The 22,992-nt window shown below is 36.7% G+C and overlaps 1 protein-coding gene across 2 annotated transcripts in view; it reads left to right on the top strand.

Annotated features, from left to right (window-relative positions):
- CSMD3 (CUB and Sushi multiple domains 3) overlaps positions 1-22,992 on the top strand; it is a 1,379,111-nt gene that overhangs the window by 753,165 nt on the left and 602,954 nt on the right. For both annotated transcript variants that reach the window (XM_004372959.1, XM_004372958.1), the window contains one exon: positions 18,468-18,580. In XM_004372959.1, the coding sequence (XP_004373016.1) occupies positions 18,468-18,580 (113 nt within the window). The remainder of the gene's footprint in view (positions 1-18,467; positions 18,581-22,992) is intronic.

The following is a 22,992-nucleotide window of genomic DNA, read 5'->3' as shown; positions in this document are numbered from 1 at the left end:
TCTATATTCATGAGAGATATTGGTCTGTAATTTTCTTTTTTTGTGACATCTTTTCCTGGTTTTGTTATCAGCATTATTCTGGCTTCATAGAATGAATTTGGAAGTGTTGCTTCCTCTTCTATGCTCTGAGCCATATATTTTGATGAGATAGTTTGACAAGGACATTATCTATTTTTTTTAATTTTATTATATTTTAGGTGAAAGTTTACAGTGCAAATTAATTTTTTGATTAAAAATTTCATACACAGATTGTTTTATGACATTAGTTGCAATCCTCACAATGTGTCAGCACTCCCTCTCTTTTCCTTTCCACCCTGAACTCTCTGTGACCGTTTGTCCAGTTCTCCTGTCCCTTCTTTCTTTCTTGTCTTTACTTTTGGCCAAGTGTTGTACATTTGGTCTAGTATACTTGATTGAACTAAGAAGCACAGTCTTTAGATCTTATTGCTTGTTTTATAGACCTGTCTAATCTTTGGCTAAAGGTAGACTTTGGGAATGGCTTCAGTTCTGAGTTAGCGGGGTGTCTGGGGGCCATAATCTCAGGGGTTCCTCCAGTTTCTGTCAGACCAGTAAGTCTGATCTTTTTTTTGTGAATTTCAGTTTTGTTCTACATTTTATTTCCACTTTGTCAGAAGCCCTGTATTGTAATTCCTGTCAGAGCAGTTGGTGGTGGTAGCCAGGCACCCATCTAGTTCTTCTGGGCTCAGGCTGCTACAGGCTGTGGTTCATGTGGTGCATTAGTCCTTTGGACTAATATTTTCCTTGTGTTTTTGGTTTTTTCTTCATTCTCTTTTGCTCTGTATGGGATGGGACCAATAGATGTATCATAGATGGCCACGTGCAAGCTTTTAAGACCCCAGACACTACTCACTAAAGTAAGATGTAGAACATTTTCTTTATGACCTATGTTATGTCAGTTGACCTAGATGTCCCCTGAGATGATGGTCCCCAGCCCTTAGCCCTGGTAACTTGGTCTCTCAAGGGGTTTGAATGTATCTAGGAAGCTTCTATGACTTTGCTTTGTTCAAGTTGTATAGACTTCCCCTATATTGTGTGTTGTCTTTCCCTTCACCAAAGTTAACACTTGTCTACTGTCTAGTTAGTGATTTCCCCTCCTCATACCTCCCATCACTTATAACCATCAAAGATTTTTTTTTTAATATGTGTAAACCTTTTCTAGAACATTGCAAGATCTATCCTGAAGTACTGCACTGTCAGTGATAGGATAATATCCATATGCCTACAAGGAAGACCAGTTAATATGACTATTAATTCAAATTTATGCACCAAACAGTAAGACCAAAGATGAAGAAATTGAAGATTTTTACCAGCTTCTGCAGTCAGAAATTGATCTAACATGCAATCAGGATGCACTAATAATTACTGGTGATTGGAATACAAAAGTTGGAAACAAAGAAGTAAGATCAGTAGTTGGAAGTTATGGCCATAGTGATAGAAACGGTGCCAGAGATTGCGTGATAGAATTTTGCAAGACCAATGACTTCTTCCTTGCAAATACCTTTTTTCACTAACATAAATGGCAACTATACACATGGACCTCACCAGATGGAGTACACAGGAATCAAGTCGACTACATCTGTGGAAAGACACGATGGAAAAGCTCAGTATCATCAGTCAGAACAAGACCAGGGGCCAACTGTGGAACAGACCATCAATTGCTTATATGCAATTTCAAGTTGAAACTGAAGAAAATTAAAAAAAGTCCACGAGACCCAAAGTACGACCTTGAGCATATCCCACCTGAATTTAGAGACCGTCTCAAGAATAGATTTGACGCATTGAACACTAATGACTGAAGACCAGATGAGTTGTGGAATGACATCAAGCACATCATACCTGAAGAAAGCAAGAAGTCATTAAAAAAAACAGGAGAGAAAGAAAAGACCAAAATAGATATCAGAGGAGACTCTGAAACTTGCTCTTGAACATCAAATAGCTGAAGCAAAAGTGAGAAATGATGAAGTAAAAGAACAGAAGATTTCAAAGGGTGGCTCAAGAGGACAAAGTAAAGTATTATAATGACATGTGCAAAGAACTGGAGATAGAAAACCAAAAGAGAAGAACATGCTTGGCATTTCTCAAAGCTGAAAGAACTGAAGAAAAAATTCAAGCCTCAAGTTGCAGTAGTGAAGGATTCTATGGGGAAAATATTAAATGATGCAAAAAGATGGAAGGAATACATAGAGTATTATACCAGAAAGAATTGGTCAGCGTTCAACCATTTCAAGCATATGATCAGGAACCAATGGTACTGAAGAAAGAAGTCCAAGCTGCACTGAAGGCATTGGTGAAAAACAAGGCTCCAGGAATTGACGGAATATCAATTGAGATATTTCTACAAATGGATGCAGCGCCAGAAGTGTTCACTTGTCTATGCTAAGAAATTTCGAAGACAGCTACCTGGCCAGTTGACTGGAAGAGATCCAAGTTTATGCATATTCCCAAGAAAGATGATCCAACAGAATGCAGAAATAATTGAATAATATCATTTATTTCACACACAAGTAAGCTTTTGCTGAAGATCATTCAAAAGTGTCTACAGCAGTATATCGACAGGCAACTTCCAGAAATTCAGGCAGAATTCAGAAGAGGACGTGGAACCAGGAATATCGTTGCTGATGTCTGATGAATCCTAGTTGAAAGCAGAGAATACCAGAAAGATGTTTACCTGTGTTTTATTGACCATGCAAAAGCATTTGACTGTGTGAATCATAACAAATTATGGATAATATTGTGAAGAATGGGAATTTCAGAACAATTAATTGTGCTCATGAGGAACCTGTACATAGATCAAGAGGCAGTTGTTCGGACAGAACAAGGAGATACTACGTGGTTTAAAGTCAGGAAAGATGGGCGTCAGGGTTGCATCCTTTCACCATACCTGTCCAATCTGTATCCTAAACGAATAATCTGAGAAGCTGTACTATATGAATAAGAACAGGGCATCAGGATTGGAGGAAGACTCATTAACAGCCTGTGTCATGCAGATGACAACCTTGCTTGCTGAAAGTGAAGAGGACTTGAAGCACTTACTGATGAAGATCAAAGACCACAACCTTCAGTATGGATTACACCTCAACATAAAGAAAATCCTGACAACTGAACCAGTACACAACATCATGATAAATGGAGAAAAGATGGAAGTTGTCAAGGATTTCATTTTACTTGGATCGACAATCAACTCTCATGGAAGCAGCAGTCAAGAAATCAAAAGACGCATTGCATTGGGCAAATCTGCTGCAAAAGACCTCTTTAAAGTGTTGAAAAGCAAAGATATCACATTGAAGATTAAGGTGCGCCTGACCCAAGCCATGGTATTTTCAATGGCATCATATGCGTATGAAAACTGGACAATGAATAAGGAAGACGGAAGAAGTGAAGCCTTTGAATCGTGGTGTTGGTGAAGAATATTGAATATACCATAGACTTCCAAAAGAATGAACAAATCTGTCTTGGAAGAAGTACAGCCAGAATGCTCCTTAGAAGCAAGATTGGTGAGACTACATCTTACATACTTTGGACATGTTGTCAGGAGGGATCAGTCCCTGGAGAAGGACATCATGTTTGGTAAAGTAGAGGGTCAGCAAAAAAGAGGAAGACCCTTAACAAGATGGATTAACACAGTGGCTGCAACAATGAGCTCAAGCATAACAAGGACTGTGAGCATGGTGCAGGACTGGGCAGTGTTTCGTTCTGTGGTACATAGGGTTGCTATGAGTCAGAATCGAATTGATTGCACTTAACAACAACAACAACAAACCTATTCTAGGGTTTTCATAGTAGTGGTCTCATACAATATTAGTCCTTTTGTGATTGACTTATTTCACTCAGCATAATGCCCTCCAGGTTCATCCATGTTGTGAGATGTTTTGCAGATTCATTGTTGTTCTTTATCATTGTGTAGTATTCCACTGTGTGTATGTAACATCATTTGTTTATCCATTCATCTGTTGATGGGCACTTAGGTTATTTCCATCTTTTTGCTATTGTGAGTAATGCTGCAATGAACATGGTTGTGCATATGTCTATTTATGTGATGACTCTTATTTGTCTAGGATATATTCCTAGGAGTGGGATTGCTGGTTTGTATGATATTTGTATTTATAGCTCTTCAAGGAGGTGCCATATCATCTTCCCTAGTGGTTATACCATTTTACACATAAGTGTTTCAATTTCCCTACGATCTCTCCAACATTTGATATTTCCTGTTTTTTTTTTTTTGATTAGTGCCAGTAATGTTGGGGTGAGATGGTATCTCCTTGTAGTTTTGATTTGCATTTCTCTAATGGCTAATGATTGCAAGCATTTCCTCGTGTCTGTTAGCTGCCACTGAATGTCTTCTTTGGTGAGGTGTCTGTTCATACCCTTTGCCGGTTTGTTAATTGAGTTATCTGTCTTTTAGTTGTTGATTGTTGAAGTATTCTGTAGATTTTAGAGGTTAGACCCCTGTTGGATAAGTCATAGCCAAAATTTTTTCCCCAGTCTGTAGGTTCTCTTTTTGTTCTTTCAGTAAAGTGTTTTGATGAGCATAAATGTTTAATTTTTAGGAGCTCCTAGTTATCGGGTTTATCTTCTAGTGTTTGTGCACCGTTAGTTATGGTTTGTGTTCTCTTTATGCCATTTATTAGGGCCTCTAGTGTTGTCCCTAATTTTTCTTCCATGAACTTTATCGTTTTTAGTTTTATATTTAGGTCTTTGATCCATTTTGAGTTAGTTTTTGTGTATGGTGTGAGTTATGGATCCTGTTTCATTTTTTTACAGATGGACCTCCAGTTTTGTCAGCATTATTTGTTAAAAAGACTGTCTTTTCCCCATTTAATGGACTTTGATCTTTTGTCAAAGATCAGATGACCATAGGTGGATGGACTTACGTCTGAGTTCTCAGTTCTATTCCATTGGTCTATGTGTCTCTCGTTGTACCAGTACTAGGCTGTATTGACTACCGTGGATGTATAGCAGGTTCTGAGAACAGGTAGTATGAGGCCTCCTACTTTGTTCTTTTTCTTCTCTAATGCTTTGTTTATCCGGTGCCTCTTTCCTTTCCATATAAAGTTGGTGATTAGTTTTTCCATCTCATTAAAGAATGTTGTTGGTATTTGGATCTGGATTGTAGTATATCTGTAGATCTCTTTGGGTAGGATTGACCTTTTCACAATTTTGAGTCTTCCTATTCCATGAGCATGGTATGTTTTTCCATTTATGTAGGTCTCTTTTGATTTATTGCAATAGTGTTTTGTAATTTTCTTTGCATAGGTCTTTTATGTCCCTGGTTAGATTTATTCCTAAGTATTTTATATTTTTAGGGGCTATTATAAATGGTTTTGTTTTCCTGATTTCTTTTTGAAGCTCTCTTTCTTGGGGTATAGGAATCCAACTGATTTTTTATGTTTATCTTGTATCCTACTACTCTGCTGTATCTTTCTGTTAGTTCCAGTAGTTTTCTTGTGGAATCTTTGGGATTTGCTATGTATAGGATCATATAATGTGCGAATAGGGATAGCTTTACTTCTGACTTTCCAATTTAATGTCTTTTATTTCTTTTTCTTGCCTTACTGTTCTAGCTAGGACTTCCAGCACAATGTTAAATAGGAGTGGTGATACAGGCCATCTTTGTCTTGTTCCTGTTTTCAGGGGAATGCTTTCACCCTCTCTCCATTGAAAATGATGTTGGCTGCTGTTTTTGTGCACCAAAAAACCAAACCTCTTGCCGTTGTGTGGATTCCAACTCATAGTGATCCTATAGGACAGAGTAAAACTGCCGCTTAGAGTTTCCAAGGTGCAGCTGGTGGATTCGAACTGCTGACCTTTCGGTTAGCAGCAAACTTCTTAGCCATTGCACCACCAGGGCTTCTTTTATTATGCTGAGGAATTTCCCTCCTATTTCTATTTTACTGATAGCTTTTATCAGGAATGGGTGTTGGCCTTTATCAAATGCCTTTTCCGCATTGATTAAAATGATAATGTGATTCTTTTATTTTGTTCTGTTTATGTGGATGATTACATTGATTGGTTTTCTAAAGTTGAACCATCCTTGCATGCCTGGTATGAATCCCAATTGGTGGTGGTGTATTTTTTTTTTTTTATGTTGTTGAAATCTATTGGGTAAAATTTTGTTGAGAATTTTTGCATCTGTATTCATGAGAGATATTTGTCTGTAATTTTCTTTTTTTTATGGTATCTTTGGCTTTGGTATCAGGATTATGCTAGCTTCATAGAATAGATTTAGGAGTATTTTCTCCTTTTCTATGCTCTGCAATATTTTGAGTATTAATGGTTTGAGCTGTTCTCTGAACGTTTGGTCAAATTCTCCAGTGAAGCTTCTGGGCTAGCGTTTTTTTAGTTGTTGTTGGGAGGTTTTTCTTCTTCTTTTTTTTTTTTTAATTACCTCTTCAATCTCTTCTCTTGTTATGGGTCTGTTCAGATTTTCTGTCTCAGCTTGTGTTAGTTTAGGTAGGCAGTTTGTTTCTGGAAATTTGTTCATTTTACCTAGGTTCTCAAATTTGTTAGAGTACAGTTTTTCAGAGCATATTCTGTTATGATCCTTTTTATTTCATTTGGGTCTGTTTTAATGTCCCCCAAGTCATTTCTTATATGGGTTATTTGGTTCCTCTCCTGTTTTTCTTTAGTCTATTTGGCCAATGGTTTGTCAATTTTTTTGATCTTTTCAAAGAAACAACTTTTGGTCTTGTTGATTCTATTTTTTTCTTTCTTGTTCTCTATTTCATTTATGTCTCTTCTGATCTTTATTATTTCCTTTCTTCTGGTGGCTACAGGATTCTTTTGCTTTTCTTGTTCTATTCAAGCTGTAGGGCTAATTTTTTATTTTGGCTCATTCTTCTTTTTTGATGTGTGCATTGATTGCTATAAAGTGACCTCTGAGCGCTGCCTTTGCTGTGTCCCAAAGGTTTTGATATAATGTGTTTTCATTCTTGTTTAATTCTAGGGATTTTTTTTTTATTCTGTCTTTCATTTCTACTATTACCTAGTTGTTTTTAACCAAGGTATTATTCAGTTTCTGTTTATTTGATTTTTTTTTCCTTGATCTTCCAGTTATTGATTTCTACTTTTGTGACGTTGTGATCACTGAGAATGCTTTTTATTATTTGGATGTTTTGTATTTTATTGAAGATTGCTTTGGCCTAAAATGTGGTCTATTCTGGAGAATGTTCCATGTGCATTGGAAAGAATGTATACTTTGTTGCTGTTGGGAGGTGTGCTCTACGTATGTCTATGAGGTCAAATCGGTTGATTTTGGCCTTCAAAGCTTCTGTATCTTTGTTGAATTTCTTTCTAGATATTCTGGCCTTCACCAAGAGTGATGTGTTGAAGTCTACTATTATCATGGAATTGTCAATTTCTCTTTTCAGTGCTGTTAGAGTTTGTTTTATGCATTCTGGAGGCCTCTCGTTGGGTGCATAGATATTTATTAAGTTTATGTCTTCACGTTGGATTGTCCCTTTAATCATTATATAAGGTCTTTCCTTGTCTTTTCTGGAAACCCTGGTGGCATAGTGGTTAAGAGCTACAGCTGCTAACCAACAGATCAGCAGTTCAAATGCACCAGATGCTCCTTGGAAACGCTATGAGGCAGTTCTACTCTGTCCAACAGGATTGCTATGAGTCGGAATCAACTCGATGGCAATGTGTCTGGTATTTGTTTGGTTTGTCTTTTATGATTGGTTTTGCCTTAAAGTCTAATTTATCTGAGGTTAGTATAGCCACTCCTGCTATTTTTGGTTGCTGTTTGATTGATACATTTTTTCCATCCTTTGATTTTTAATATACTTATGTCTTTGTGTTTAAGGTGTGTCTCTTGTATACAGCATATTGGTGGGTCATGCTTTTTTTTTATGCCTTCTCCCACTCTCTATTTATGGGTTCACTTATACTTTTTACATTCAGTGTGATTATTGATAGGTATGAGTTTATTGCTGTCATATTGTTCTGCTTTTTTTTTTTTTTTTTAATAATACAGGTAACTTTTTTTTTTTAACCATTTCCACAGTCTTCACATGTACAGTTCAGTGACATTAATAATGCTGACATTTTCTTTGTTCCTCTTACTTTCCTGTGCTGAGTTCCTTTTGTTTATGGATTTTCTTTTCATTTCTTCCATTGTTATAGATTTTGTGTTTATTAAGACTTTATGTTTTTCTTTTTTTTTATTCTGATGAATAGGTTTGTTAACTTTTTTTGTGGTTACCTTGAAATTTACCCTTATCTTCCTAAGTTTGAACCAATCTTTTCTTACTTGATATCACCTTGACTTCCTCTCTATTTGAAAGTTGTATACCTACACCATTTATTCTCCCTTTTATTGTTTTAATGTTATTTACAGATTAACATCTCTGTTTCTGTGTTTTTGTCTTTTAGCTTTGTTTTATTACTGAGAGTTCTTTACCTAGGTTGGTATCTGGCTAATGCTGTCCTGTGTCCTAGACTCTGGTTGTTGTCTGATGTTGTTGGTTCTCTAACCAAAGGGGTCCCTTTAATATTTCTTGTAAGTTTGGTTTGGTTTTTACACATTTTCTTGATTTCTGTTTAACTGGAAATGTCCTAATTTCACCATCATATTTGAGAGAACATTTTGTAGAATATATTATTATTGATTGGAAGTTGTTTTTTTTTTTTTTCTTTCAAGGCTTTATACATATATCATTCCTTTGCCTTCTTGCCTGTATAGTTTCTGCTGAGTAATCAGAGCTTAATCTTATTTCCACTTTGTAAGTGACCTTTCGTTTGTCTCAAGCTGCTTTCAGGAGTCTTTCTTTGTCTTTGGTTTTGGCAAGTGTGATTATGGTATGTCTTGGAGACCATTTTTTGGAGTCTTTCCTATATGGGGTTCATTGACCTTCTTGGATAGTCAGATTTTCACTTTCATGATATTTTGGAAGGTTTCTGCCAGCAAGTCTTCAACAAATCTCCTCTGTGTTTTCCATTTTCTTCCCCTTTACTGGAACTCCAATCACATACACATTTTTACTCTTGATTGTGTCCCACATAATTCTTCGGTTTTCTTCATTCTTTTCTCTGATTTTTCCTCAAAGTGACACCATGTTTTTGTCTTCAATCTCACTGATTCTGTCTTCCATTGTTTAAAATTTTCTCCAAAAATCTATTAAGTTGTCCGTTTCTGAAATTTTGTTGATTGTCTTTTGGATTTCTAGTTGCTGTTTTGTATGATCTCTAATTGTTTATTTGTTTGTCGTTTTGTTCTTGTATTATTTTCTTGAATTCTTCTATTGTTTTGTCTGTGTTTTCCTTGATTTTGTGTATTTTTTCTTTGTTTTTTTAAGTGTTTTGTTCTTGATATCTTTCCTAATCTCTTGGAGAGCATTAAATATTAGCCTTTTGAATTCCATATCAGGTAGTTCCACTGACTTGTCGTCTACTGGAAGGTCATCTGATTCTTTATTTTGGTCACTTGCTGCAGCCATCTTGTCCTGCTTTTTTATATCTTTTGGTATTGTCTACTATCTCTGAGACATTAAGATATTGTTTATTTATTGATTGTATGTTTGTCTGTTTTTGTTTTGTCCTTCTTCTTCTTTTTGTTTTGATATGTCAGCATGGGTGGGCAAGGCGTGTTTTACTGCTTGCTCCTCTGTGGGCACAATAACTCTCACCAGCTTGTCCTGGTAAGCCAGGTAGCAAAGGCAGGGTGAACCTGCTTTGCTGCACACTTGTTTGGTGAGGTGGCTGAAGGTGGACTGGGTGGGTGCTGTCTGCCTTCTGATGTTGGTTTAGTGATGTGGGAGCATTCACAGCCCTTCACCAGATAGGTGGGGATGCCAGATAGGGAGTGGTATGGGCTTGCTTCCCTCTGTTCACAGCTGGTCAAGTGGCAAGGGGGGGCATTGGTGCAGGCCCTGGTTGGCCTGAGCCAGGATGCTCTAGCTGCAGTAGCATGATGAGGGCCAGTGGGAAGGGAAGGTGGTGTACAGGGATAGGTGGTGCGAACAAAGAAAAGAAAAGAGAGAGAAAGGGAAAAAAAAGGGTAGCCAGTGGGTGGGGGTCAGGCAGACCTGGGGGACAGTAAGATGTGAGTTTTAAGTGGTGTATGGGGCTGTATGGACAGTGGAAAGTGGCAGGTCAGTGCCTCTTTCACCACAGCAGTGTGGTGTATCTCAGAGGGAAGGGGGGGGAGGTGGCATATGGGGTTTGTAGGAGAGAGAAAGAAAAGGAAAAAAGGGAAGAAAAAAAAACATGGTGGGAGCTGGTGGGTGGGGAGTGGGGCAGACCCAGAGTGGCTCTGGGCTGGTTGCTCTCTAGTTATGGCAGTGCAGCATAGCTTGGAGGGAAGGGGGAGAGTTGGCATATTTGGCTAAGTGGAGTGGGGGGGAAAGAAGATGTAGAATGGTAAAAAGTAAAAGAAAAAAAAATTACTTGATGGGAGACAGCAGGTGGGATCAGGGGAGACCCAGACTGACAGTGGGCCTATGGCTCTCTACCCTTGGCAGTGTGGCATCACTTGGTGGGAAGGGGTAGAGGTTGTGTACGAGGCTAGGTGAAAGAGAGAAGAAAAGGAGGAAAGGGAAAAAATGGCATGGCAAGAGCCAATGGATAGAGGTGGGGCATACCTGTGCTAGTGGCAGGCCAGTAGTTCTCTATCCAAGGCAGTATAGTGTGACTGTTGGGAAGGTGTGTAGGTGACATACTAGGCAAAAAAGTAGGGGGTGGGAAAACATGTTTCTCTGGTTACTGAGTTCTTTCTCTCCTGTTGGGAGCTCCGTGAAATTGTCTTCCTGTACACCCTGTCAAGGGTCATTGCTGGCTGTGCTCCAAGATGGTGACACTGTGCCTTGTTAGTTGACAGGGGATCTCCACTCCATATCTCTCTTCCTTCTCTGTTTTCCTTCAGTTTCTTCTTCCATTGGTATTTGATCTAGTTCTTCATCCCTTCATTTAATGCTTAGGGTTTCAGGATTGACATGTGTGTCTATTTTACTTAGTTTTTCAGGTCTTTGCTTGAAAGGGATGACATGATACGTCTGTATAGGGCTCCATTTTGGCTCTGCCTCCTTTTTTAAAATTTTTATTATTACTCAACAATTCACTATTTCAAAATCTGGGCTCTACTCTTTCTGATATCAGACTACTGTACTTGATATTTGTCTTCAACAATCTCTCCTACCTCTAAATAATTATACCTTCCTGGTTTTGGTCTTTTACTTCCCTCTCTTAATAATGAAAACCTAAATTAAAAAAAAAAAAAACTCTATGGGTTAATAAAAAAGTATACTAATATACTAGATGTAGTAACAAAATTATATTTTTAGAGATTGACTAACCAAAACAAAACTCATTGCTGTCGAGTCAGTTATGACTTATAGTGACCCTACAGGACAGAGTAGAACTGCCCCATAGAGTTTCCAAGGAGTGCCTGGTGGATTCGAACTGCCAACCTTTTGGTTAGCAGCTGTAGCTCTTAACCACTAACCCACCAGGGTTGATTGCCACAGTATAAAAAGAGCTTGGAGAATTGATCAGTCATTAAAAAAATTTACTCCTTATGATAAAGTTATTGAAATAAGAAAAAAAAAAAACTCTTCTTACTGCCCTTCATCCTTTTCCTTGATCCCAACTCACACACACATGCACATGCAATCATAATACAATTATATTAAGTTCCTAGAGGGCAGGGACCATCTTCTACTCATCTTGGATTTCCCAAAATACCTACTGCAGTGCCTTTTACTTGTAGATGTTACTATATATGTAATAGAAAAAGAAAAAAAAATACTCTGCACCAAGACACACCTACTGAGACATATCAGTGGAAAAGGTATCTTTGCAGACATTAGCCTGGACAAGCCATGAGCTGTAGAGCTCTACAGGACTATCTGGTTATGTTTTTTTTTTCCTTTTTATTTAGAAATATTGGTACCATGGTAAGCATTTCAATAGTGTTTGTAGAAGAAGAAATAAGAAAAGGAATCCAAATAAACTGGGTTTCCTCCTACAAATACTATAATACTATCTATTATAAGCAAGGCACCTTGTTATAGGGCTAAATATATATAACGAAGTAACCATAGGTGAATACAAAGATGTATGTGTTGAGATTTTCACCTTCAAACTCCCTTTCCAAAAAGAAAAAAGTTGATACAGAAATCTGTTCATAATTGAGAATAAAAATCATGAGACACACTCACACACAGTATGCTTTTAAATTACCTAATTAATGAAAACTTTGTTGCCTGTGTCTATAAATGAAGTTAAAGTCACAATTATTAACTACTCAGTTGGCTAACTGAACTAACGTTTATGTTGTCCCATTTATACCATAGTCCTTTATATATTTTTATTTTGAAAACCATATATATATAATTCTGCTTTAATCCATTTCCTGAACTGTTACACTACTGGTGATGCTTCAGTTATTTTTTAACTAATATCTTCCTGCCATCGTTATCCTAAGTAAATTGCATGTACTTGGAAATGAACATATAAATCACTCTTTATAGCACTATATTAGCAGAAAGATTATTAAAAGTATTTCCATAAAAAGCAAATGTTACATATTTATATGATAGAAAAAACATGTTGGAATATAGGGCTGCTATCATTATCTCTACTGGATGCACTCATATGCCTGGAGTGATTATAAAGAAAATCAGGCATCGAGCCTAATAGAGAAGTAGTAGATCACGTTCTTTATTTCATTTTTGATTTCAGTGCTTGAGGAAGATTTCTGAGTGAATGTATTTAGGGCTTTTACTCTTTTATTCCAGTGTGAAGGGTCTAAGTAGGATTAGACTGTATTATGAACACTGGGGTTATTCAGCCCATAAATAAATATGTATTAAAGAAGGTTTTTTGTTTTTTTAATTCACAAGTGATAGGTTAAAAAAGATGTATTAAAAGCATGAGAGTTATTTGAAGACTAACTTTTAAGAAAGATTGAAGACTCCCTCCCCCCATAGCCCAAAAGCATCCTTTAGTGATTAATCGCTTATGAATGCAGGTTGTGTACAAAATTGTTCAAAGCATGTAGATCCTACCCTTTGAGTCAAAATCAAAGCCTTTGGGAGGATACTGAGAGGCATTTGCCATTGAGGCTGCATGAAAATAGAAGGGACAGGATTTTAAGTTGATACTCAGGTTTGGGGAAATATAATTAATAATAAAATCACCTGCCAACTCAGGTGATTATGAGAGGTTTCAGTTAAATCTAGCATAAAACCTGGTGGCAGATACAAATTCATATGCCTTCCAACAAAAGGGAAGGATACCATGCTTGCTTACAGAGTAATTATAATTTTTAACAAACATAAATCTGTAGACCATTTTAATCCATATATTCCTGAATTTTAGTAAATGAGTGATTTTAGAGTTTGATTAATCTTATAGGAATCTGTAAACTTTTTCGTAATTCCTGGACAACATGGAAATAAGTAATTTTCTCCATCTGATACATTATGTTCTGATTTCCCCAAAGTAAGACTTAGTTGTATTAAGGGAGTCTTTATCGTTGCCTGGGTCTTATGCACTTGTAAGATAACTGTCACAGCATGTGGGACATGCAAGTAGTTTTATATATATGTATATTTATATATATATAAATTTTTGTCTCTTTCTGCTAAGATTTTAGAAATAGTCCATTCTTGTATCCTACTACCTTTTCCCTAACTTGAGATTGCATAGTTAGCAAGAGACTCAGGATAAAGGCAGAAGGGACCAATGACAATTTTGATCTGCTCCTGATCCATGCCAGTGAATTTTGGGAAATCCTCAAGAAACTCCTGATGGGGAAAAGAAGGGGGTAGGTGGGGGGACTCACTTGTCTTCTGGACAAACTGCTGCAGTTCCGCCCAGCTCACTTTAACATATGGCTATGAGCAACCCCTTTCGATGGGTCTACAAAGCCATCCGTAGTTGTGGATGGTGGCAGACAATTGGCTACCCCTTGATGCAGTTGATTGTGTTCCAGTCCCCAACATGCTTGATCCACCAAAGGAGTGAACGCTACCAGTTGCAGAATTATGTACAAACCCCATGCTGGAGCTATAAACTGGAAGCATGATACTGGGAACTACAAATTTCTGAGGCACAGGGAAATGAAGCCTTTAAATGAGTAATGTCATCTGGCAAGAAAGGCACTTGAATTACCCAGGAAGTTACCCAGGTGGCCTCTCAGTAGCTAGAGCTTCACTAGCAATCATAAAGGAAGAACTGATTTTTCGTGCATTGTAATAAAAAAAAAAGTAGAATTATATGACTCTTTTTCTTTTTTCCCTATGTTGGTGTTTACCAACTGTTATGGATTGAATTGTGTCCCTCAAAAATGTGTGTATCAATTTGGCTGGGCCATGATTCCCAGTATTGTGTGATTGTCCACCATTTTGTTGTCTGATGTGATTTTACTATGTGTTCTAAATCTTGCCTATATAATGTTAATGAGGGAGGATGGGTGGCAATTGTGTTGATGAGGCAGGACTCAATCTACAAGACTGAATTTTGTCTTCAGCTAGTTTCTTTTGGGATATAAAAGAGAGAAGTGAGCAGAGAGACAGGGAGCCTCATACCACCAAGAAAGCAGTGCTGGGAGCAGAGTGCATCCTTTGGACCCAAGGTTCCTGGGCGGAGAAGCTCCTAGTCCGGGGGAAGATTGATGAGAAGGACCTTCCTCCAGAGCCAACAGAGAGAGAAAGCCTTCCCCTAGAGCTGATGCCTTGAATTTGGACTTCTAGCCTACTTTACTGTGAGGAAATACGTTTCCCTTTGTTAAAGCTATCCACTTGTGGTGTTTCCCTTTATAGCAGCACTAGATAACTGAGACACCAGCCCAACACTTTTATTTATTTATTTATTTTTGTGTCATTTCAAATGACTACTTCAACTACTCTACATCTTTTAACCTTTATATGGGAGCAGATTTTTATGCAAGTTCTCAGATATTACTTGATCACATTTCTTTGTAGTTTCTGCTTTCCTAAATATATGGTGTATGGATAATACAGGACTCTTGGAGGTAGAATCTGGGCTAAGGCATGAGACATACAAACCTTTGTCCTCAAACGGGGCAGTCAGTTTATTACCAGCTAAAGAAGTTGTTCCCTTGTCCCTCTTTTCAGGGAAATCCACTAACAAAGGGATCTAAAAGGCCACTGCCTCCCTCTTCCCAGGAATCTATATGAGGACAGAAAGGATAAAGAGACAGGGTCAGTAGAGGAAGCAGAGACAGAAGATAAAGGAGGAGGAAGATTCTTTGAAAGAGAAAGTGCTTTTAATTCTTACATTTCCTTTCCAATTTTCTCAGTCTTTCCTCTGGCTATGCACATTATTTTTAACTTTCTTTTTAGAATGATATTCATCCAATAAATAGCACTAATTTATTTTCTTGGGAGTGGACCTTCTAAGAACTCTCTCAAATACAGTAATTTATTGAAATCAAAGGAACCATCCTCAGGCCACTGCAGGACTGGGTTCTCATATGTATACTCATTCCAGATGTGACAGAGCCATTTAAGAGGAAGACCTGCAGGCAACATTCCTGCTTCCCATAATTTTCCACTGTCAAAGCTAATGGTGATCCTGATAGAACTTGAAGACCCCAAATTACCCATGATTAATAATGAAATCTTGAACTTGGAGAGGATGGTTTGTCCAGCTAATATTCCAAAAGAGTGGAACAGTAAAACTGGAGAATTTTTATAATTCAGATTCTTTTATATGATTATTGTATGACCAGAAGACCATCAGCTGGTTCACTCAATTAAGTACTTGATATTCTATCCCATTGTTATCAAATTGTTGGGGAAATATAATTAAAAATAAAATCTCCTGCTAACTTGGTGAACCCTTTCCACAAAATGTAGAAAAGAATGAAGTTGTTTTATTATTGAATAAGCATTAAGCCAGACTCTTATGCAGATTATAGGTAATCTGTGAAGGAGATTGCCAAGAGAAAAAGAAATCTCACCATTTTATATAGCCATAGAGATACAAGCCCTGTTAACCATCCTTATGAAAAGGAAAAATAAAATTTCTCATATATTTATGACAAGGAGGATGTTACATCATGCGTCCAAGTGTCTAGGCTTAAACTTCCACAGGGAGACAGAGCACCATTCTCCTTGATGTTCACATTTCAAAGAGATGGCTCCAAGGCTCCAAGAAAGACATTTCAGGGACACAAAACTGGCAAGAGGCTTATTTAGCTTTTAAAAATATTTGCATACATTTCAAAGAGGCAGAGAAATCATTTGTAATTTCAAGTTTTCTAAGAAGAATGCTAAAGAGAAGCAGTGGTATGTGTGTGTGTGGTTATTTCCTTTTTGGCACCAGGGAAAATTTTAAATTATTTAATTTTTTTAGATTTGTATTTACCCTTACACCAGCAAAGAGTTGGGAACTGGATAGAATCAGAGGTAGTAGGGGTACATGTTAGTAAGGGAACGGTTTAGTCTGCATGTGTTAGCTGGTCCTTATGAACCAACAAAATACTGTACTAGATGTTTCAGGGTGGTGGTGTAGCAGTACAGAACTGAGATAGATATGTTGATGCTTTTGTGTGCCATCAAGTAGATTCTGATTCATAGCAATCCTATAGGTTAAAGTAGAACTGTCCCATAGGCTTTCCTAGACTGTAATCTTTACGGGAGAAGATCGCAAGGTCTTTTCTCCTGCAAAGCCACTGGTGGTTTCGAACTGTTGACCTTTCAGTTAGCAGCGGAGAGCTTAACCACTGTGTCACCAGGGATCTTTCTAGAAGGATATAAGAGGATGTAATAAAGAGCAATAACCAAATCTTCCCATAAAGTGTCCTTTAATATTCACTGTGAGATAATTTATTGGAATGTTTGATGTGATGTAGCTGACATACTTCCTATAGATTTATGGCTCTTGTGCCCATTTCATAATGGGTTTACTTCACTTTCTGTTATGTCTCTAGCTGGAGTCCTTTGTCTTGCTCAGAAACCCAAGTCTGTGTCTGTACTTTAGCTCAAAAGATTGGTACGTACTAACTCACCAATCTGAAAGTTCATGTGCCACAAATTTTAATCGAAACACATTTTTAAGACTGTGTTTGAGTGTAGACGCACACAGATTACGAAAGATAGTATATGTGCATGTGTGTGTCTTATAGTTTAGTAATTTTAAATTTGCTTTCAAATTTTAAATTTCAAATTTTGCCTGGAAGATAATTAGTATAATCTGAAGTTCCATAAAATAGTTATCTTGATATCTCACAGGGTTTCCCAGTATCATGTATAATCCCACAATTAAAACGCAGTATTTTACTGAGTTTCTTTGTGATAGATTTCTGTAAATTCTGACACTAGACACAGGTAACATAGCTGGGCTGTTAATGCAGTCTGCAGATGTCATTTCTATAGTGTTGGTGGCTGACTGTCCAACGGGGCCATTTTGCTGCCATGGTCACTTCACTGACACAGTCATTTGTGCTGCCCTCTGCTAGTCTAATTATACTGTAGACACTATTCAGGAGATCAACTGCCTTCTTAGGGTGCCCTTTTTATAATAAGGGGACACTTTATACTTTTTATTTTGATGCAATTGTCTAGTAGTCTTAATTCTTTTAGCAATAAAGTAGGAAGACATTCAAGAATTTCTTCTTTTAGAAATCTACCTGTTTACTATATTTTAGAATCTTCTACCAATATGGATACTTACTTGAAAATGAGTCTTTTTTTTTTTTTTCTGTTTCTATTCTTGACAGACTTTTTCCCCCAGTCTTATTTACTCATTTTCATTCCTCCTTTGTATGACCTGTGGCTTTGTTTCAAATATATGACTACCATATTATGAGTGACGGAGAAAACATGAAGTAATTTCCCTTTCTTGCATTATAAAATTGAGCATTACTGAATGACAGCTTATTAATGCCTAGATTCAGAAATGCCACATTAAATTAAAATAAACTATTTAGAGTGAATGTAATGTATGACATGGCTAGCCCCTATAATGTAGGTACTATATCATAAGGCTTATGTACCTTACATCAATATTATAAAGCGCTGAATTATGCTCCTTCCCATTTCATTATTTTTCACAGTATTTGATGTTTTTCATAATATCTCTTTACAATGAACTTCTGTGAAACTTGAAAGGTTTAAACAAAATGCATTGTTTGTGTTAAAAAAAAAGTGTTTTTAGATCATCTTTTTCTCTTCAGTTCAAAAAGAAGTATAAGATTCTGATGGTATAAAATGTAGTAATCCTACCTCAGGGATATGAATGATTCATCCTAGTTAGACACATAAACTCGTACTTGTTTATAATAAGCCTTAATCATTAAATTGTGTAGCTTTTCTCTTTTGTTACATTAACATATATTTTGTAAGTATATTTGAGAGGTTTTTTATTTCTTTTTTTTTTTTTTTAGAAAAGAAAGTATTAAGAGGCACATCTATCTCATAATTTGCCCGCAGAGAGTGTTTAGATAACCCCTTTCTCCTTTATTTCTCCATTTCTTTTAGGTTAACTGGAAGCTTTGTGCCAGACTTGATAGTAAGCATGAGTAGCCAAATGTGGCTGCACCTTCAAACAGATGAAAGTGTTGGATCTGTTGGCTTCAAGGTTAACTACAAAGGTAATGATGAATTGCTACTGTGAGAAATATGTTATCTTAATACCACCAGAAAATGCTTTTAAATTCAAGTTTAATTGCATCTAAAAAATAAAAGTTTCCCAGAATACAAGCAAGTATACATTCCAATAAAATAATCTTGTTAATTTAACTACAAAAGTTGATTTCACTTTTCTTTAAAAAGGATTTTTTTTCCCCCTTTAAAATGTGTATTTTGCAGAGCTTATTTCTCTCCCAGTCCACTATACTATCCCTGTATTTCAGCCACTCTGGACTGCTCGTCTTTCCCAGAATGGACCGTGCAATTATATTCATTTTACACAATTTTACTGATGAAAAATGTACTAATTATTAAGTACTTAAATGCAACAGTAAAGGACTAAACTACTGCAGAAATTCCAGGGTACTAATTTTTTTGTAATCCATCAATGATTCTTTCAGATGAAATACATGATCTTAGTGCTGAGATTATTAACTCCTGTGTAAATCATGGATCATAAATTAGTTGAATTGGTACTGCCCAGTTGGAGCCCTGGTGGTGAAGTGGTTAAGCGCTCAGACTCCTAACCAAAAGGTCAGCAGTTAGAATCCACCAGCTGCTCCTTGGAAGCCCTATGGGGCAGTTCTACTCTGTCCTATAGGGTCACTATGAGTCAGAATTGACTCGACAGCACAAAACAACAACAACAACATCTTGGTGTTGGTAGTGACACGGATTTATGATTTACCACATGTGTAGACAAAATCTTTTATTCCAGTTCCATTTATAAGAGATGAATGCAGGCATTGTCAAATCATGAATATCTTGGACATATGTATAACCTTGATTAAAATCAAATAGAGACAATGCATATATACACATAGTATACATATTACAAATTCAAATTTGAAATTCTAAGTGAAAAAATATGTAAATGTTAATAAATTCGACTAAAATCCATGCTTCAAAAACTGAAAATGTAAATGAAACCATCAGAGCATTATATTGCTTGAATTTATTATTACCCTTGTGTAAAAATAATTAGTTTCTATCTTATCAGTTAAACAATGGCAGTGCAAACTTCTCTTACTTGTATAATAATAAATTTTAATCAGATTTTCCTCTTTCAAACACTGTCTTGCCAGGCTTTTGTGTCTGGACACATGGAAAATGAATGCATGATATTGTCAGGGAGATGGGACATACGAATTCTGTGTTGTGATCTTGCACCTAAACTTGTGCCTAATATTAATTTGAATAGTTCAGAACATTTGTATAAATGTAGGTAAGAAAAAAAAAGTACTTAGCCTGATCACAGTTTTAAATATATTCCTCCTCCATTTAAAATCTACATCTCTTCCCCAGTTAAAAAAAAAAAGAAAAAAAGTTAAAAAATTTAAAGAATCTTTGGCTTATGTTGAAAGTATCTACTTCTCTCTTTTTTTTTCCCCCTCTAAATGGCTAAGTGAATCTGGCATCCTTATATTCCTCTTGGTTTTATTATTTTCTTTACTGTATGAAGGTTACCTCTCAGAAAATCGATAGTCTTTTATTTTTAAAAATTCTATAAATCATTAATGACAATGCTTCAACAAGGAACAGGTATTAAAGCTCATGAACAGGTTGGAGCAGCAGGGGACTTCTACAGGTATTTACATAGCTCTCATCCTGCTGCAGTTCAAAATCTGAAAGTACATTGTAAAGCAGCACTACAAAACATTGTTTTGTTCACTTTCTGCTCATTTTTCAGCATTAGTAATTCAAAATATATTTCCTAAGGATCTGTCTATGTGCCAGGTACTGAATGAGTTGTTGAATGTAGAAAGAACAGCTAGATACTATCTCTCTGAGGAAGATCACAATATAGTGACAGACAATAAAGCATTCACAACTATTCATACACAAGTATTCACAGAAATGAGGAATTTGAAACCAGCCCAAGAGATTCTTAATAAATGATATTCTATTCTTCTCTCTTGCTTCAATCCTGCCTTTTCCAATCTAAACTCCACAGTGATAATGGTGATCTTCCAACATCACAGAGATGATCATGTTACACTCCTGCTTAAAATGTTTTCATGACTCCCCATTGCCTAGAGATAAAGTCCAAAGCCTCCATAGATCTTATCTTCCAGATTTCTTTTCTTTGTTTTTGTCTTTCTCCTTACACTCCAAGTTCATCAAATCATTCTTAATTCACTGAAACCAGCAGGCTGTTCACACTTCTGCTTCTTTGCACATTCAATACATTATACCTGAATCCTTGCACTGATTTTAACTCAGCATATCCTCACTCATCCTTAAAGACAAAGTTCAAATATTTCCTCTTCTGTGAAGCTTTTCTTAACTCTACCCACGGCAAAAGACCATTTCCTCTGCTTTACAAATCCTATAGTATCTATCTGTATAAGCAGACAGAAAATATCTTAGTTGTGTTTCAGTTTCTGTTAGCAACCCCCTTGCTATGTCACTGTAGGGGATTAAACTGTCAACTAAGCTGAATAAGGATTGGTGGCCTAGTGGTTAAGAGCTATGTCTGCTAAACAAAATGTTCGCAGTTCAAATCCACTAGGTGTTCCTTAGAATCTCTATGGGGCAGTTCTATTCTGTTCTACAGGGTCGCTATGAGTCGGAATCATCTTGATGGCAATGGGTAAGCTGAGTAAATGAACTGGCCTATAGAATATCGTTTAATATAAGGTAAAATTGTTTTCAAAAGTTCAGTTTACCGTGACTTTTTCCTACTATGAAAATCATGTTTTTACATTCTCCATAATCTAAAACCTCAGCTCAGAGTTGAAGCTTGGTTCATTTTGAGAAGTTTCAAATTTTCATGTGCAGATAGCTTCAGCAACTTCACCTACTAAAAATAATTTCCATAATTACCAAGCTCTCTGTTGAGTAATGTGTTGGTTCTAAATGGAACATCTTCTAAAAACCTTTCCATATTTGATCTAAAGGTGTCTTTTTTTCATCCCTACATTTTGCAGGAGATAGCATTAAATGTAGATTAAATTGAATATATATTTTATTGTATAGTTTGTCTTTAAACTTTTCGAATGTTAGAGGTACTGACTGAAATATTTGAATTAGACCTTTTTTGTGATATATTTTGATTCTTAAGTTATGTTTCGCTAAATTCCCTAAGACAGTGTGTTTGAAACTTGACGTTAAAGAAAACAAAATTTCAAGTAAAATCTCCTGTTAGAAACCCAAACAGAAAAAGATAATAGCTGGGCTGCTCTGGTGGAATGGGAGTGAAAAGAGATTTAGTGCCCCTAATTGGTCAGACTGCCCCTCATTTCCTCCAAATCTAAGAAAACCCTAAGGACTAAATCACGTAGTTTGAAAACAAGAGTTCTAACACTATTGTATTGACTGAGAGACCAAAGATTTATCTGTGAATATAAAATAATATATAAACCTCTAATTAATTTACCACTATCTTTAGAACTTCAGACTTATATTTGGAACTTTTATTTTTTTTTTCTATATGGTTTGCGTAGTGCTTATGTTAAAATACAAAAAACAATCAAAATAACAAAAGTTACAAGTCAAGAAAATACTCTATTATAAACGCAATTCATTCATTTTTTTTTTATTGTACTTCAGGTGAAGGTTTTACAGAACAAATAGTTTCTCATGAAACAGTAGCACACATTGTTTTATGACATTGATCAACAACCCCACGACATGTCAACCCTCTCCCTTCTCGACCTTTTTTTTTGGTGAAAATACACATAGCCAAAGATACACCATTTCAAAAATTTCTACATGGACAGTTCAGTGACATCGACTATGCTCTTCTGATTGTGCTGCTATTCTCACTTTAGATGAAGGTTTACAAAACAAAATAATTTCTCATTAAACAGTTAGCACACATGTTGCCCTGTGACAATGGTTAACAACCTCACAACACATCAACACTATCCTTACTCAACCTAGGGTTCCCTATCACCAGCTTTCCTATCCCCTTCTGCCTTCTAGTCCTTGTCCGTGGACTTCTGTGCCTCATTAGTCCCATTTGGTTTTATGGGACTATCCACTTCCCAGCTGAACGGTGAACCTCGGAAGTGACTCCACCACTGGGCTAAAAGGGTGTCTGGGGGCCATACACTCGGGGTTTCTCAGGTCTCCTTTAGGCCAGTAAATCAGGTCTTTTTTTTTTGTGAGTTAGCATTTTGTTCTACATCCTTCTCCAGCTCTATCCAGAACCCTCTGTTGTGATGCCTGTCAGAGAGGTCAGTGGTGGTAGCCGGGCACCACCTAGCTGTACTGGACTCAGTCTGGTGGAGGCCTTGGTAGCTGTGGTCCATTAATCCTTTGGACTAATCTTTCCCTTGTATATTGTTCTCTTCACTCTCCCTTGCCCCTGAAGGGATGAGACCAGTAGAATATCTCAGATGGCTGCTCACAGGCTTTTAAGACCCCAGAC

This window comes from Trichechus manatus, unplaced genomic scaffold (assembly GCF_000243295.1).
Source record: "Trichechus manatus latirostris isolate Lorelei unplaced genomic scaffold, TriManLat1.0 scaffold00022, whole genome shotgun sequence".
In the NCBI taxonomy this organism is placed as follows: Eukaryota; Metazoa; Chordata; class Mammalia; order Sirenia; family Trichechidae; genus Trichechus; species Trichechus manatus.
Note: the sequence above shows the minus strand (reverse complement) of the source record. Positions and strands in the feature narration are given on the sequence as shown.